At 40.5% G+C, this 15,755-nt stretch overlaps 1 protein-coding gene across 2 annotated transcripts in view; it reads right to left on the minus strand.

Annotated features, from left to right (window-relative positions):
- CNTNAP5 (contactin associated protein family member 5) overlaps window positions 1-15,755 on the minus strand; it is a 796,713-nt gene that overhangs the window by 377,262 nt on the left and 403,696 nt on the right. For both annotated transcript variants that reach the window (XM_077861335.1, XM_077861336.1), the window contains exon 8: window positions 380-644. In XM_077861335.1, coding sequence (XP_077717461.1) covers window positions 380-644 — 265 coding nt within the window. The remainder of the gene's footprint in view (window positions 1-379; window positions 645-15,755) is intronic.

Genomic DNA, 15,755 nt, shown 5'->3' on the forward strand with positions numbered 1-15,755 from the left:
AGGACCCTAAGATCATGAGTTGAGCCTAAGGCAGATGCTTAACTGACAGAGCCACCAGGTGTGCCTGAAAACTATTTCTTAAAACTGGCTAATTAAAAAAAACAAAACAAAACAAAACAAAACAAAAAACCTGACTGATTGTTACTCAAAATAAAATTTGGTGGCTGTAAAAGGTCCATGGTAATGTGTATGATATACAGGGAAACTACAGACTCTGAAGCCAGAGAATTCAGGGTGAATTCGTAGCTCCATCACTTAATAACATGTGACTTTAGAAGTTACTGAGCTTCCATGACTCTCCATTTCCTTATCTACAAAGTACCTATAAAATACTTGGCTGAACAAAAAAAGCGACCTAGCAGTTGTCAGCACAAAGTACCTGTGAGGATTTCAGCTGTGCGTTCAGTCATTTTCTGAATCACAAGTCTCACGGTTCCACCCTCCAGGCTCAGCAGCAGGGTCCCCGAGCCCTCAGACAGCTCTGTGGACAGAAGCAGACCATCCTTGTTCCATGTTCGAAACTGGAAACTCACTGAGAGCCCATCAATTTGGGGGGTGCCGGGCAGCAGCAAGTAACTGCTGCTGGAGTTGACAAATGTGATGGGAACAATTTGTGGTTCAGAGCAGGAAAAAGTGACATTGCCCTGGAAAACAATAAAAATCAAACATATAAAAGCCATTTTTTATTCTGCAATCTGACAGCTGATATAAACAACCACCTGGAGCTGACCTTAATTTCAAGATTATTCCACATTCAGCTGCAAGATCTTAAAGGAAAAAATATGTCAGCTTTGTTCAGATACACCTATGAGACTGTTTCCATTCCTCTTTTATGTATTACATGGATTTCTCTGTTATCTGTGAGAAAGGCCATAGAAGACCCCAGTTGGGGTAGGCGATGGGATGGAAAGAGTCAACATTTCCTAAGGAAAGAGATACAAAAACAAGTACGTTCATCCATTGAATAAATACATACTGCAAATCAATCATAGGCTAAGAGGGGATACAGTTTGAAGAGATACACATGAAAAACTTTGTTACAACATAGAATGTGCTACAGGAGAGACTGACACAAGCTCCCAGGGGAGCCTGGTGGAAAAAATAACTAGCAAGCAAAGATTTCACAAGGGAGGTGATGCTTTTCTGGAAGGAGGTGGGGAAGGAGAGAAGTGAATGTGCCTGGCTAGCCTTTTCAGCAAAATGGCATGTTGTGTACCAAGATTTGGAGAAATTAGCAAAATGGCATTCCTGGGAATTACAGGGAACTTGTCATTGCTGAACATTAAGTGAGGCAGGGAGGCCATGAAGGAGATAAGATGAGAAAGATGAGTAGAAGCAGAATTTAAAAGCCCTTTAATGTTTGCTCAAGTTATCATCTAAGCTTACAAACAATAAAGTGACACTGGTCAGATTTTAAGGTATAAAGAGGATTTTTAGTAGCATGAGGAGCATATGGGAAGACTAGAGGTGAGGAATATTAAGTGTGCATCCACCAGGACCAGGAAGAGAAAGAGGAAGATTATTCTTTGCAAAAGTGAGGGAAAACTGGTTCAAGTTTTCCAGGGGTGACCACCCTGGCTGCCTGAGTTCAACTTTCCACTACGGTGGCCACACAGGGAGCTTAGATACATAGTGCAGCTCCCGGTACTGGAGCAGGTTAATTGTTCAACTCCAAAATCCTCATAGTCTGGAAAAACATCCATAGGTCCCAACCATGTCTGTTTATGATAGCCCTGCATTTCTGAAAGCAAACAGCAATCTCCAAACTGATACCAGAAGCACATTTCTGATGGTTCACTCATCAATCATGCCTCCATGAGTCCATGCTTATATTAATCATTTGTTGTAGTTGCGTAGATGTTTCCTCTTCTTTGGGTTGGATCCCCAGAAGTTAATTAATGTGTCAAAGGGCAAGGCCCTTGATATGCATTAAGAAATTGCCTACAGTTCATATTGCCCCACTGTGCCTGGCAGTAGGCCAAGTGCCCACATACATACCTCACATTTTCTGTACAGTAACACTGTATCCATTTAAATAGTTCACCAACTAGGCTTAAAGAAGGTAAGCGTGCAACAGAAGCCCTGTGCCTCCTTAGCAGTGACAACAGGATACAGATATCTGTTTGTCTGACATGGAAGACTTTCTTTTAGCCACCATTTCTGACACATCTCTCCTCTGTGCCAGGTAGCAACAGTCTAAAAATTCTACCCATTTGCTCATGATATCCCTTGTTGTTCTAATTTGCATTAAAAAAAATTCTAGGGCACTTTGGTGGCTCAGTTGGTTAACTGTCTGACTTCTGCTCAGGTCATGATCTCAGTGTCCTGGGATCTAGACCTGTGTTGTCGGGCTCCCAGCTCAGTAGGGTGTCTGCTTCTCCCTCTCCCTCTGCTTCTCACCCAGCTCACGCTAGTGTTCTCCCTCTCTTTCCCTCTCTCTCTCAAATAAATAAATAACATTGTTTTAAAAATCTCGATGGGCTTCTTTTCAAGAATGAAAATATTCCACTGATGACAGATTGATTGAGGCAGAGCTGTAATTTGCAAGAAGCAAAATCACAAATATTCCTACAGCAAAGTCCAGAGATAAGAGTAACTATTCTTCCTCTTTTTCTGAGGTCAGTGTTACCTCCTCTGGTAACAAATTTGCCAGAATAAAGCTGTACCCAAATTCTGAGCCTGTGCAGAAGGGGGAACGGTTGGGAGGCTGTGATGAGGCTGCAGGTAGAAGAATAGGAGGTCATAAACATGACCCATTTCCCCGTTGATTTAAAATCCATTATTTAGGGGCACCTGGGTGACTCAGTCGGTTAAGTGTCTGCCTTGGGCTCAAGTCATGATCCCAGAGTCTTGGGATCCAGCCCCACATTGGGTTCTCTGCTCTGTGGTAAGTCTGCTTCTTCTCCCTCGGCCTGCAGCTTCCCCTGCTTCTTGTGATCTCTCTCTCTCTCTCTCTCTGTCAAATAAATAAAATCTTTTTTAAATAAATAAATAAATCCCAAAGTTTAGCACAACCCAAGCCATTCTCTGAGTGTTCTCTGGATAGATAGCCACGGGAAGTGAGGGTCTACAGAAACTGAGATTCTCCCCTTATCTGAGCAGTTCACTCACATCTGACAGGTCTGGGAGCCCCCTTCCTTAGATTTGCTCCATCCACAGGATGTCTGATGGACCTCAGGTACTTGCGAAATAGGCAAGGGGCCTCAATATCCCTTGAAGGACACTCAAATGTCCTTGCTAGATTTTGGTAGCAAGAAATGCAGATAAACGCTTCAGGCTTTCTCCCCACTTAGAGGAAAGCCATGTGTGGCAACCAGTACTTTTCCTCCTGGGGGAGTAGGACAGCGTTGAAATGCATTGGAGTGTCCCTAGTTCACTGCAGCTCATGCTCTTCCAGTCCGTTCTTCCTATGCCTTCACACTGTCCTCTGTGGTCCTTGCTCTAGAGCAGTTGCCTGAGCTGTCCAAACTTCCCCATTGTTCGAACACATCTTTGCTTTGTTCTCGGATGGGCAAGTCCAAGGACAAAAGAGTAGGAGAGAAGAGATGGGAGTAGATGGGAAATGCCCTCCATACCTAATCTGACCCAGTTCTCCTGGCAAGTGAATGTTTCCAGCTCAGCTCCCCATCACACAGCTGTTGTGCTGCCATTTCTGCTTCTAATCCCATCTCAGCTACACTTACTGTTGGCAGAAATGTCACAGTGTTGAGAAACATCAATATCCACTCCACCCCCATCTTCCCAGTAGACAGAAAGAAGAAGAAAAAAAAAAAAAAAAGCTAATGCAAAAGTGTTACTTTTGAAATCAGCACAGATTATTTAATCTTTTTCAATAATACCATTTGTGACTTTGGAATCCTTCTCCAGGCGACATTTGAGGAAGTCCCTGCCATGATTTAGAAACAATATGTGAAAAGGCAATATACTTTAGAACAGTGTCAAAGCAGAAAGTGGCAAAAGTCTACAGACTATATTCAACCATATATATTCCTTCAATCTATTAATTCAACTTTAATTCTATCGCCCCCATCCCCACTGTCCTGCCTGCCGAGAAGAAAGCTCCATTTCTCAGATCCCCTCTCCCCCTGCATATTTAATTCATTAAGGACTTCACATTTATTCAAGATTTCTCAAGCATTATAAAACAATGTGCTAAGTACAAGAGTTATACATAAGTTATAAGTGTGATTGAAATCCTTTGAATTAGTCCTTAAATGTATGTTTTGACTGTAATAGGCACAAAGTGTGCCATAACACAGAAGCACACTATGGACAAATCTTCAAGGTAAATCAGCCACCCTTGGCCTTATTGATGAAATGAAGAGGAAGTCTTTATCACTGCCATGGGTCCCTTTTTCACTATAAGACTCACAGGGTCTTTCACTGTTCAAAAAGGAGGTCACTCTACATCAAGGAGGCTAAATCCTTGGTACCTGATGTATTTCTTGTGACAACTCCACCATGTCCTGGTTGGATAGCGACCTTCTACTACATGACTGAGGATGCCAGTCAAGACTGTGTGTTTGCGCCCCAAAGACACAACTGACAAAAAAGGTATCTGGAATGCCTGAGTGGGGACCTCACTTTGTCCCCAGGATGGCAGTTTTTAGCACCCTCGGTTTTCATTTCATACGTGCCCATCCTCCAAAAGTGCTGACCCCAAGATAGAGCAGCCATCTGTCCATTAGAGACCCTCAAGCAATAGCCACATTCCTTCTCAAGGATCCACCAAGGCCTTTCCTTTACAACCCTTAAAACACAGAAGTTCCTATCCTACCTTTCTCAGACAAAAGAGTGATCTCTCTAGATGGAGTACAGAACTTTGAAACCCTGAAGATCTGTTCATAGACCATCCTTGAGAGATTGTGCATATCTGTGTAAAAATGCTATTCTGGACCATAAACAGCAAGAGCTGATGCTGTTTCCTGTAATGAGAAGCCTGATGGCCTTCTACAGGTGTTCAGGACCTGGAACCCAAGAACCAAGTATGTTTCAATGAAGGAAGTAAACCCTTTTCATTGATTCATCCTCCACAAGGAGGCCCTCCCTCCAGAGGGCAGATAAAAACCCCTACCACACTCAGAGTCTTGAAGGAGCAGTACATGGTCTAATGCAAAAGGAGCCTATCCTAATATGGATAGTTACAAAAGACTTCCTAAGGAGGTGACACTAGACCTTTGATTTCCCAGAGGCACAGGAGTGGCAATGTGGAGAATAAAGAAAGTGTTGTTATCTAAGCACAGAAGGAAAGCATTTGCAAAGGCAGAGGCTGGAAGGTGTATGACAGGCATAGTCAGGGGCCTGAGCAGGTCAGCTGACTACAGTTCAAAAGCCAGGCAGCAATTGAAGTTGAAAGGACAGGGAGAGGGGCAATCATGTAAGCTTGTAGAGTATATTGAGGCACTAGAAATGGATGCTATGGAAAAAAGAGAATGGAAAGTGGGGAAGAGGGGGTTGACATCAAGGCTAGGATGCACAGTCATAAGGTGTTTCAGGTCTTTAGGGAATGGACTGTATTGTGTGTAGAGCTGAGTGGCCACGTGTTGCAACTCAGGCAGCTGTTGCGATTAGTAGACCAGAGCAGTTAAGGGCTCATAGAGAGCTCTATCTAGAATGGCAAAAGGGGAAAGGGAGAAAAGTAAACAGATATTTTGCAGGTAAAATGGATAGGAGGTGCTGTACAAGGTGGAGGGACAGGAAAATCAAACATAGCTCCCACTCTCTTGAACTCTACTTGAACTCTCTTGAACTCTTGAACAGGGGAATTCATGTAGGAAAGAGCAGAGATAGTCCTTGACCACTGACTGACTGCAACCTGCCATGGCTGGCACCCACCCCCAGGAGAGTGTGAAGACACTGACAGCAAACAGAAGTCCTTAAGCTCACTCATCCAATCAAGTTGTATAGTTGCTATGGGAGCTTGCCCCCCAAACACACTTCCTGCCTTTTTCCCTCGGCCAGGAGTGGCTTCTTAAGGCATCTGCACCCAACTTCCCATTCCCTCTCCCATGGGCCACATGCCCAAGCCTGTTCCAGATCCTCCATCCACAAGGTGGCCACCTTGTCCACCAGTTTTCATTGTATTAGCAGCATAACATATTCACTACACATATATTACCACACACTTATCATATCTCTTAATGCTGCCTTGTCATAATTAGCTACTCTTGAATACTTACATAGACTTTATGCAATAATACATTTGTACTTGGGTATAGAGCGTCTTGCTTTGAATTTTGAGAAGTAAGTAAAATTCTTCAATTTAGGCAGAAATGGATTCTTATTATCAATATTTACTGGAAACCCATATATTCTATCTAATCCTTATTTTTGGCTACTATAATTTGGAGGATAATGGTAGAGAGTTGACTTAAAATCAAATGAGAACACGAGCAACATGCCCAGCATTGTTCGTGATGGTTGTTTTTCTGCTTTCCCGGGTCTACTAATTTTTTGTGAGATCTGAGGCAAGTCACATCTATGTCTTAGTTTCCTGTTTTGTAACCTGAAACCATTAGACTGGGTCAGGTCCTCCCTGCTTCCCCATTCTTAGGGTACCTGGGACTAAACATCCACATCCTTATCATCTGTCTCCTTTTTGGAGTGCTGCACAGGCACCATTTGAACCATTCCTATTGTTGGCATGAGAAGTGTAACCAAGTATTTATATTTTAAAATATTTTTCTTTATAATAATTCAGAGCATAAGAAAGGGCACTCAGGCCTTTCTCCTGCCAATTCTCTTCTAACTGCAGGGAACAAAGCAAGAGTCTCCGTAGATGATGATATATATTTGAAAAGCAATAAACAGAAAATGACATTGTTTCATATTTTTAAAAAGAGGCCCACATTCCATAAATATAATTAGCAAAGAATAACAACCAATTGAGTGACCATTCCTCTCCCTGCCCCCCCTTTTCAAAAAAGCATCTGTAAACACTTTACAAAGAGAATGCTACGTTTACATTGAATTGCAGCAGGATTTTACATTGTTTAACAATTTCCTGGAGTTAATAAAATAGGTAAAATTATATGAAATTATAACCTGCTTAGCTTGGTGCTGGTCCAAGGACGGTGCAATTAAAATCAGAAGAAAACAATGAGAAAGAACACAGATTCTGAGTAGCAGCTTCCTTCCAAATAAATCCAAGTCATTCTGCCACAAAATCAGAAGTCTGTCAAATGCTGACTGGTTCCAAACAAAATCCATCCAACTGAAAGCATTCTTTTAACTCGTAAAAAGAGAGGCTCGTCAAAAAGATCTCGCAGTAATAGCATAATTACCATGGTCTCCTGATGACTTGTGAGTGAGGAGTATCTGACAGAGATCGCCTGCCTGTACATTTAAGTCTTTGTCATGTGAGCACAGAATCAATCAGATGAACTGTCACAAACAAGACTTGTTCATACAAAGGGACAAACTTTAGAAGCTGCTGTTCTGCTTATGGACACAGTAGAGGAAATGCTATCATGGTCTGAATGGGAATGTGTAATAGGGGAAACAGCCTGAAATGCAATGAATGGTGAATTAATGGTCTCCAGTTTGTCAAACGTTGCTAAACATGTAAATCATCATCATTATTTCATTGGTCACCAGATATGTTAGCCAGGCCTCAGACAGCACAGGGTGAAAATGCCATAATTTACCACACTAGAACAAGGAGCTAACAAATTTCAGAAGAAAGAAATTCATGAATGGCTTAATTTGTGCCTACTTCACAGCTGCAGGATCGAACATAACCCTTTGTTTATTTTAGATGAGGTCATGGATGTACCTGAGGCACTTTAGACCAGAGCAGCTAAAGCTTACTCTACTGAATTTTTAGCTAGGTGCTATCTTTACCTTATCTATCCACTAAGGGATCTACTTTGTTTCAAGATTATTCCTTACTTGTGTTGGCTGCATGGACTACAGGTTATGGCTAAAGGAGCCATGAGTGATGCATTGTTCATGGACATTTGTTACTCATGGGCATTTTTCTCCAATCAAAATTTGATCAGTTATAAAAAAAAAAAAAAAAAAAAAAAAAAAAATTTGATCAGTTATGATAGACACCACCTTCTCCTAGTTATCTTGGTTTAGCAAGTACATTCCTTCCCAACTCATTTCACTACTCAAAGATATTTATTCCTGCCTATAAGAGTGATTCAGGCCATTTAACTGTTTTGTGGAAGGCACCAGAATATTATCCTCTGCTTTAAATGATAGTCTTAAAGAAGTCATAGATGAAAGGCATATGAGGAGCCTGCAAGGTCAATGTCTCTAACTCATTCTCAATCAGGCTGTTTGCCACTGCTTTCTGACTCTTTTCTAGGCCTTCATTTCACCCACCAAATGCTACTCACCACCTAACAATAAGACCCCGGCCTGGCTTAGAGTTAACTGGAGAAAGTAGGACAGAGGTAAGACAGTTGCCAGGTCCTGGTCTGGGACCTACTGGCCACCTACTGGCACACCAGGATGTGCAATGGAACTGATGCAGTTGGGATGCTGTGGCCTTTGACCTTGGCAGATGATTCCCCAATGGTGGGGGAGGGAAGTGCCCCAAAGCACACACATGTGCAGTCACAGTTCACTGTCCCACAAAGGGGCTAGCCTACACCTCCACCAGCCTCTGATGTGGGGATGGGGTGGCTGTAGGTATTGGCTTTAGCTGGAAGGTTGACATGATCCAGAAATCCATCTATCAGATCTGGGACTCAAGGCCTCTGGCCCTAAGGACACCTGGCTGTAGCTGTCACTCATCTAAGAATACCTCTGTCCACCCCAGCAGAAAAAGAGAAGGGAAAACAAGAATTCAAAGAATAGGCCAGTATTTATCTGTTGAAAAGAAACTTGAGGTGATTGATTGAGGTAGGCTGGGAAAGGAACTTGACTAAAGTTAGGATGAATTTGAATCTAGTCTGGGGCATAAGGTAAGGGCTAGATAGGTGGGCTATGTGAGTGGCTAGGGGAGATGGAGGATTGGGGCCACTCTACTCCCACTGGGACTCCTCAAATATCGTCACAACCAAGTCCCGGTACATCCCTTCCTTGGGTCCTGAGTAAAGATGCTATGTTAGAAATGACTGTCTTGCTGTATCAGAAAACCAATTTTTAAGATCTGAAGGGATTAATAGCAGACCCATCTTGAGGTTCTGCTTACCTTGACTGGCTTTAAAGTTTCTTAAATGCGCACTTCTAAGGGTTATATTACAATGCTGAGCTGTTATTTACAAAGCATTTTCATTGTGGGTGTTTGTTTTGTTTTTAATCATCATCCAGACATCACAACACCCTGGTGAGTAAAAAATAAAGCTAGCAGTGCAAGGCTGAGTTTCAATCAGGAGGCATCAAACAAAGCCAATCAAGCATTTATAAGCTGGGGGAAAATGATCTTGATTCAATCTAATTTGTGGGGAAAGATTTCAAGCCAGTTCTTGATTTTCCAAATGAGTACAACCATTTCTAATTTGATTTGTCTGAAAACTCCCAGGACTGACTGGCATGCTATCGGCAAATGTAGAGAAAAGGCTGCTTTATAAGCTAAAGCTATCTTTCTGATTCACAAACTTAGGAAGAGCAGCGAGCCAAAATAGGGTAATTTTTCATGTTTAGACAAAGATACACTCCTTCATTCTTTTATTTATTTATTTAACAGATATTTACTAAGCAGCTCATATGGGTCAGGCTTGGTGGCAAAGGCCACCTGGGACTTGCAGCTTGGTGGCAAGTCCAGGGGACAGCCACTTGGAGCTTGCACTACACTAGAAGAGGGACATGAAACATGTCATCACAACTATGATGAGGTGCCAGGAGGGAGAAGTCAATGTTGATAGGAAAGTATGTAACAGGGATTCCTGAAGTACCTTTTGATTTGGATAATTAGGAAGAAGTGGGAGTAGGAACAGGATTGGGGTGGAGGGTGAGAAAGCAGAGGAGGACAATCACTAGAAACAAAGTCATTCCAAAGTTCTGGAATTTAAGGGAAACGAGATGCCTAGCATTAGTCTACACAGGCAACATATCGTTTCTGCCAAAGAAGGCCTTCGAGGATAGAAATCATGTCTCTTGGGTTTCATTTAAAGGATACTAGGGGAAGCATCTTTAATATTGAAGGGAATGTCCCACTTTTGGCCTAAGAGCTTGGGTTCATTGGCAGGTGGTTCCACACATGGTCCACTTCTCTGGCTTTCCACGAGCTGGCTACATGTACATATCAGTAAACAGGGACCCACTGAAAGCCATATGCTGCCTTTGGCCTCAGAGGGTCTCTCTTGACTTTGCCTCAATTTTGCCCACCAGCCCCCCTCGCCCAAGTTCCCAAATTCAACTCCTTGGCTATGGACTCTGTTAGTTTCCTGCCTATGTGTGCCCCTGTTTCTGGCCCCATATTTCATGCTTATTCCCTATGCATCAAAGATGAATATCCCCACCTGAATTTCAGTTTTTGCAAATAGTGATGTCTTTCACCTAGAAACAAGTCCCAGGTGAGGTCCTTGGGAGTTGAGGAGTGGAAGGGAGTGACAAATAGACCCAAGATTACACTGATAACCTCTCAGTTTTAAGGCAGAAGATAAGGCTGTAACTACCTTGAAAACTCCTTAATTTCTATTTCCAAATATTATGCAAAGATATTTGGAAATAAGAATCAAGAAGCTTAAGAATATTAATAATCCTTTTTGACACTTTATGTTCACTTCTAGAAATCTATATTCAGGAAATAATCTGAAATTAAGCCAAGATTTATATACTAAGCCATGATTATTTATAATAATACAAACCTGGCTCTAAAACTAGAAGAATAGTTATGTAAACTACAGTGTGACATACTATTCATATGACATACTATTCATATGACATACTATTTTGCCACCACTAATAATAATTTTTATGGTAAGTATGAAATTTGCTTTTAATAGAACATCAAATGAAATGAACAGAATACAAATTGTAGAAACAGATCAAATATATCTATATAAATATGTAAGTATAGAACAGAAACTCCTTTGCTAAATAGTAGCTCTCTATCTGGCTTGTGGAATTATGGTGACTTTTATTCACATAATTAATTTTTCCTCCATTTTAAACTTATTTAAAATGAAAAATTAAAACTTTTATAGTGGAAGTTTAAGTTAAATAGGTTTCCAAGTATTATTTGAAAGTTTTCATGACAAGAGTATTGAGGATTAGTAACTACTATCAAGGCCATTAGTGCAGATTATTGAAAAAAAATAATAGCAGTTAATCCAAGTAGGGATAGAAGCAACTGGATATTAAACCCCATGGCTACTAGTTTTCAAATGTTTCCCACACCTGAGTAATTTCACAATGTTTGTCCCCTCCACTGCAACCTTTAGTTACATGTCTATTCCACTGAAGTAGGCAAAGGTGACAAGTCATTATGGTAGAAAAGTCAAAAGAAGATGTCATGTGAAAGCATGTGTATGTCTGTGAACATGTGTTTACTTTTTCCTTTTAAGTAAACTTTCTTATACAGAGTACTTGGCCCACAGACAAAGCAACTTTTCTCTACATGCATAGACTGATGCCTCTTTAGACTAAATTCACATTAGTGAGGAACAAATGTTCCTGGCTCTGAAAACATACTATGGGCTTTTTGTGTCCTAAGAAGAGACTGAAAAGTAACAAGTTTGTGTGCAGGGCAAATATCCTTACCTGGCCTGGAAAATTAAGCAAATTTATAGCTCAAAATGAATACATTATAAAAGTCAGCTTCTCAATTTTATCAATAATGATTTAGAAATGAGAAGAAACATCTAATTCCAATTATTGCTGTTATCTCTAAATAAACATTTTAAAAGTTTTCCTAATAAAAACAACTTTCTTTAAAAAAATAATTTTCAAAAATAGAAGCTGAAACTGGAATACTTATATTTGAGGTGGTGAATATGCTAGAACAACACTGTCTAATAGAAATATAATGTGAGCTACACATGTAATTTAAAATTTTCTGTAGCTATATTAAAAAGAAAAAAGCAAAATGAAAGAGATTAATTCTAATTTGGATATTAAGTGATTTATCTCAATACATGCAAATATTATTTAAATATGCAGTTGATATTAAAATTATTGAATTTTTTTTTAATCTTTCCAGCACATCTCAATTTGATCTAGCCACATTTCAAATGCTCAATAGCAACACATGACTAGTGGCTACCATATTGAACAGCTCAAGTCTCAAGTGTCGTTAAAATGGTGATGGTAGACCTTGATGCCAAGGCAGAAACTCTATCACTTTTTACATGAGGATTCTCATATATTGACCTTTATTGCTTGAAGAGACTTGGGCAGAGTATCCCTCTCAAAATCCATTCTCCTTGCCTTTCTTATAGTGGAACTCTTTTGAGGCAACAGGATTTTCAAGTGGGTGGCTATATGTCCCCAATCCCCCTACAAATCTGCATGGCCAGGTGACTTAGTCTGGCCTGTGAGGCATGGCAGGGCAGAAGCATTGGTTAGGACTTCCTGGAAACCTTAAAAAGAGCCAATTTAGCTGACAGGGATACTCCTTTTGCCTCTTTTTTCCCCTTCCTCTGAAAGCTTTGCATATAAAGATGATACCTCAAGTTCCAGAAACCTACTGGGACACTCAGGATAGAAACCATAGAGTAAGAGTGGTTTCTCTGAAGGATAGAATAGTCTGGATCCCTAACTATTTCTTGGGGATTCTACTTTCTATGTTATTGTTTGTCGAGGTAACAGAGGAGGAGGTTATAGATAAATGACACAGTACTTCCAGTGGTCTTCAGATAATAAAATTTAATATTTTATTATTTTATTTTAAAATTCTTAATGATTTTACGTATTCATTTGAGACAGAGAGAGAGCATGAGCAGGGAGAGGGGCAGAAGGAGAAGCAGACTCCCTACTGAGCCAGGGGTCTGATGTGGGGCTTGATCCCAAGACCCGGAGATCATTGACTTGAGCCAAATGCAGATGCTTAACCATCTGAGCCACCCAGGCACCCCTGGACAATAAAATTTTAAGTGATTATTATGAGCTGAATTGTGTTTCCCCAGAATCCATATGTTGAAACTCTAACCCCTAGTACTTCAGAATGTAATTTGAAGAATGTAATTTGAAGATGAGACATCTAACTGGTGTCTGCACAGGAAGAGGAAAATTGGACAAAGAAAAATCAACTATCTGGAGACACAGGGGAGAGGTCACTTAAGGAGCTGGACAGAAGGTGCCCTTGTGCAAGCCAAGGAGAAAGGCCTCAGGAGAAATTAAACCTGTTGACACCTTGAGCTCAGACTTCTACTCACCAGAACTATGAGAATATACATTTCTACTGTTTAAACCAAGTCAGCCTGTGGTATTTTGTTATGGAAGTCCTTGTTAGCTAATACAGTGTTAGAGGGCTTTTAAATAATTCCCCTTAATGAAGTCATTGTGTTGAAAAGTATTTTAGATGTTCTAAAGGATGTTTCTCAGTCACAGCACCAGAAAGAATAAGTTAATCATGAAGTTTATCCAACTACCTAGTAACCCAATTGGATAGAGAAGCCACAACTCCTAACTCACACAGTGGTGTTTCTGCAGGCCACACCACTTCCACATCAGGGACATAGAAATCATTAGTTGAAGGAAATCATTAACCTGAAGATCATCTCTCTCTCTCTCTCTCTTTTAAAGATTTATTTATTTATTTACTTGAGAGAGAGGGAAAGACCCCCAGAGGGAGAGAAAGAAGCAGACTCCCCACTGAGCAGAGGGCCAGATGCAGTGCTCTATCCCAGGACCCTGAGATCTAGTCCTGAGCCGAAGGCAGATGCTTAACTGACTGATCCACTCAGGTGCCCCCTGAAGATCATCTTCTAATTCTCTATCTCAGGTGGCTAAGCAGGCTAAGAGTTAGGTGGCGCCAAGGATCTCTTACTTATATGTGAAGATCACTAAATATAGAGGAACAGCCTCCCTTCAGAAGATGTTTCTACTCTCCAGTGTTAAATAAGGAGACTTTCTCACTGCTAATCAGATCTGCAAGTTTGTCTTGGTATAATCAACTCAGCACAAGCTTAAATAAATATTTCTTTTTTTAAAGATTGTATTTATTCACGAGAGACACACAGAGAGATGCAGAGACATAGGCAGAGGGAGAAGCAGGCTCGTCGGAAGCCCGATGTAGGACTCGACCTTAGGACCCCAGATCGTGACCTGGGCCAAAGGCAGATGCTCAACTATGGAGCCATCTAGGAGATCCTTAAATAAATATTTCTTAAGCACATACTATCTGTAGTATGCTAGCTTCCTCACTGGGAACTCAAATTAGTCTTTTCTCCCCCTATTAAAAAAATATAATTTACTTATTCAACATTTGTTGATCATTTTTCTGATGTAATGTTACTTTGCTAAAATTCAAAAACTCAGTGAGTATAGCAGATATAACATGTGCATAACGCATATCACAGCAGATGAACATGGATTTGGCATCAGAAAGGCCAGGGATAGGGACTTCCTAACTATGTATCTTGGGCAAGTGTTTTAATAGCATAAGACTCGTGTTTCTCCGAACTAGAGGTGGTGGAAGGGGAGGCAGGTGGGGGGTGGGGGTGACTGGGTGACAGGCACTGAGAAGGGCACTTGATGGGATGAGCACTGGGTGTTATTCTATATGCTGGCAAATTGAACACCAATAAAAAATAAATTTATAAAAAATAAATTTATAAAAAAAAAAGACTCGTGTTTCTCAACTTCAAAACAAAACCACAAATAGTTGTCCATTTCATAAGGTGAATTCAAGGACTGCAATAGATAAATATGAAAATCAGTTGGCAGAGTATCTGGCACATACTAAATGCTCAGTAAGTTACTATTTTCATTACATACTGTGTGAATAATAAGAAAAAAAAAGAAAATAAGTTACACGGAAGAACAGTCCTTTTTTAAAAGAAGACTAGAAAATCTACATTGGCACTCTATAACCATTTATGGTTGACTCTGTTTGATGGGAATGCAGGTGATTTTTTTCTTTCATTCAACTTTTCTGCATTTTCCAAATTTCCTATAATCTGTAAACATGAATTCTCATGAAAAAATGGGAATTGCATTTCACTTTTAGGATATTTCTGGTTATTTAATTACATTGGTGGAGGACTGTGATTCTTGTGCTTTCCCAGAGCAGTATCAGCTCTAATTATCTTACAAACGTATAAAACATGGGGACCCGCTGCTTCTTATAAAGAGAATGAAGTTGTAGGCATATCAATCACATAGTACTAAAATTTGACACATAACCTGCTTATAAACACTTAATTTTCTGAACAAAAAGATAAAAAAAAAAAACAAAAAAACAAGATGCTTATCTTATCTTAATGGTTTTTGCCAGTCATCACATTCTTAAGAGTTAACAATCCGGTAAAATTCATGTGTTTTCTAGTTGCCTTGAAGACTAGAGAACAGGCTCTTGCAATTGTTTCAATGTGGAATACTGCATCTGCCCATGCATACAGAATGACAAGCATTCACCAAAGCTTCGGCCCATAAAACTAAGAGTATCTTCTGGAACTTGGTCTTTCAATCACCTTGAGAAGCTAACATTGGATGCTCCATCCTCAGGGTCTGATTCTCAGCTGTGTTCTTGCAGTGCTCTGTAAAATCATACCGTGCTTATAAGCTTCCACCATGTGTCATCTATAACTGAAGTAAAGGGCAGGTTTAGGGCATGCCCTTAGCCCCAAATCTATTCATATATAAGATTTCTAGCAGACACATCAAATGTGGCTTGTGGAGGTTGAAGGTGTCCATTT

The sequence above is a fragment of the Canis aureus genome, chromosome 20 (genome assembly GCF_053574225.1).
Source record: "Canis aureus isolate CA01 chromosome 20, VMU_Caureus_v.1.0, whole genome shotgun sequence".
NCBI lineage: Eukaryota > Metazoa > Chordata > Mammalia > Carnivora > Canidae > Canis > Canis aureus.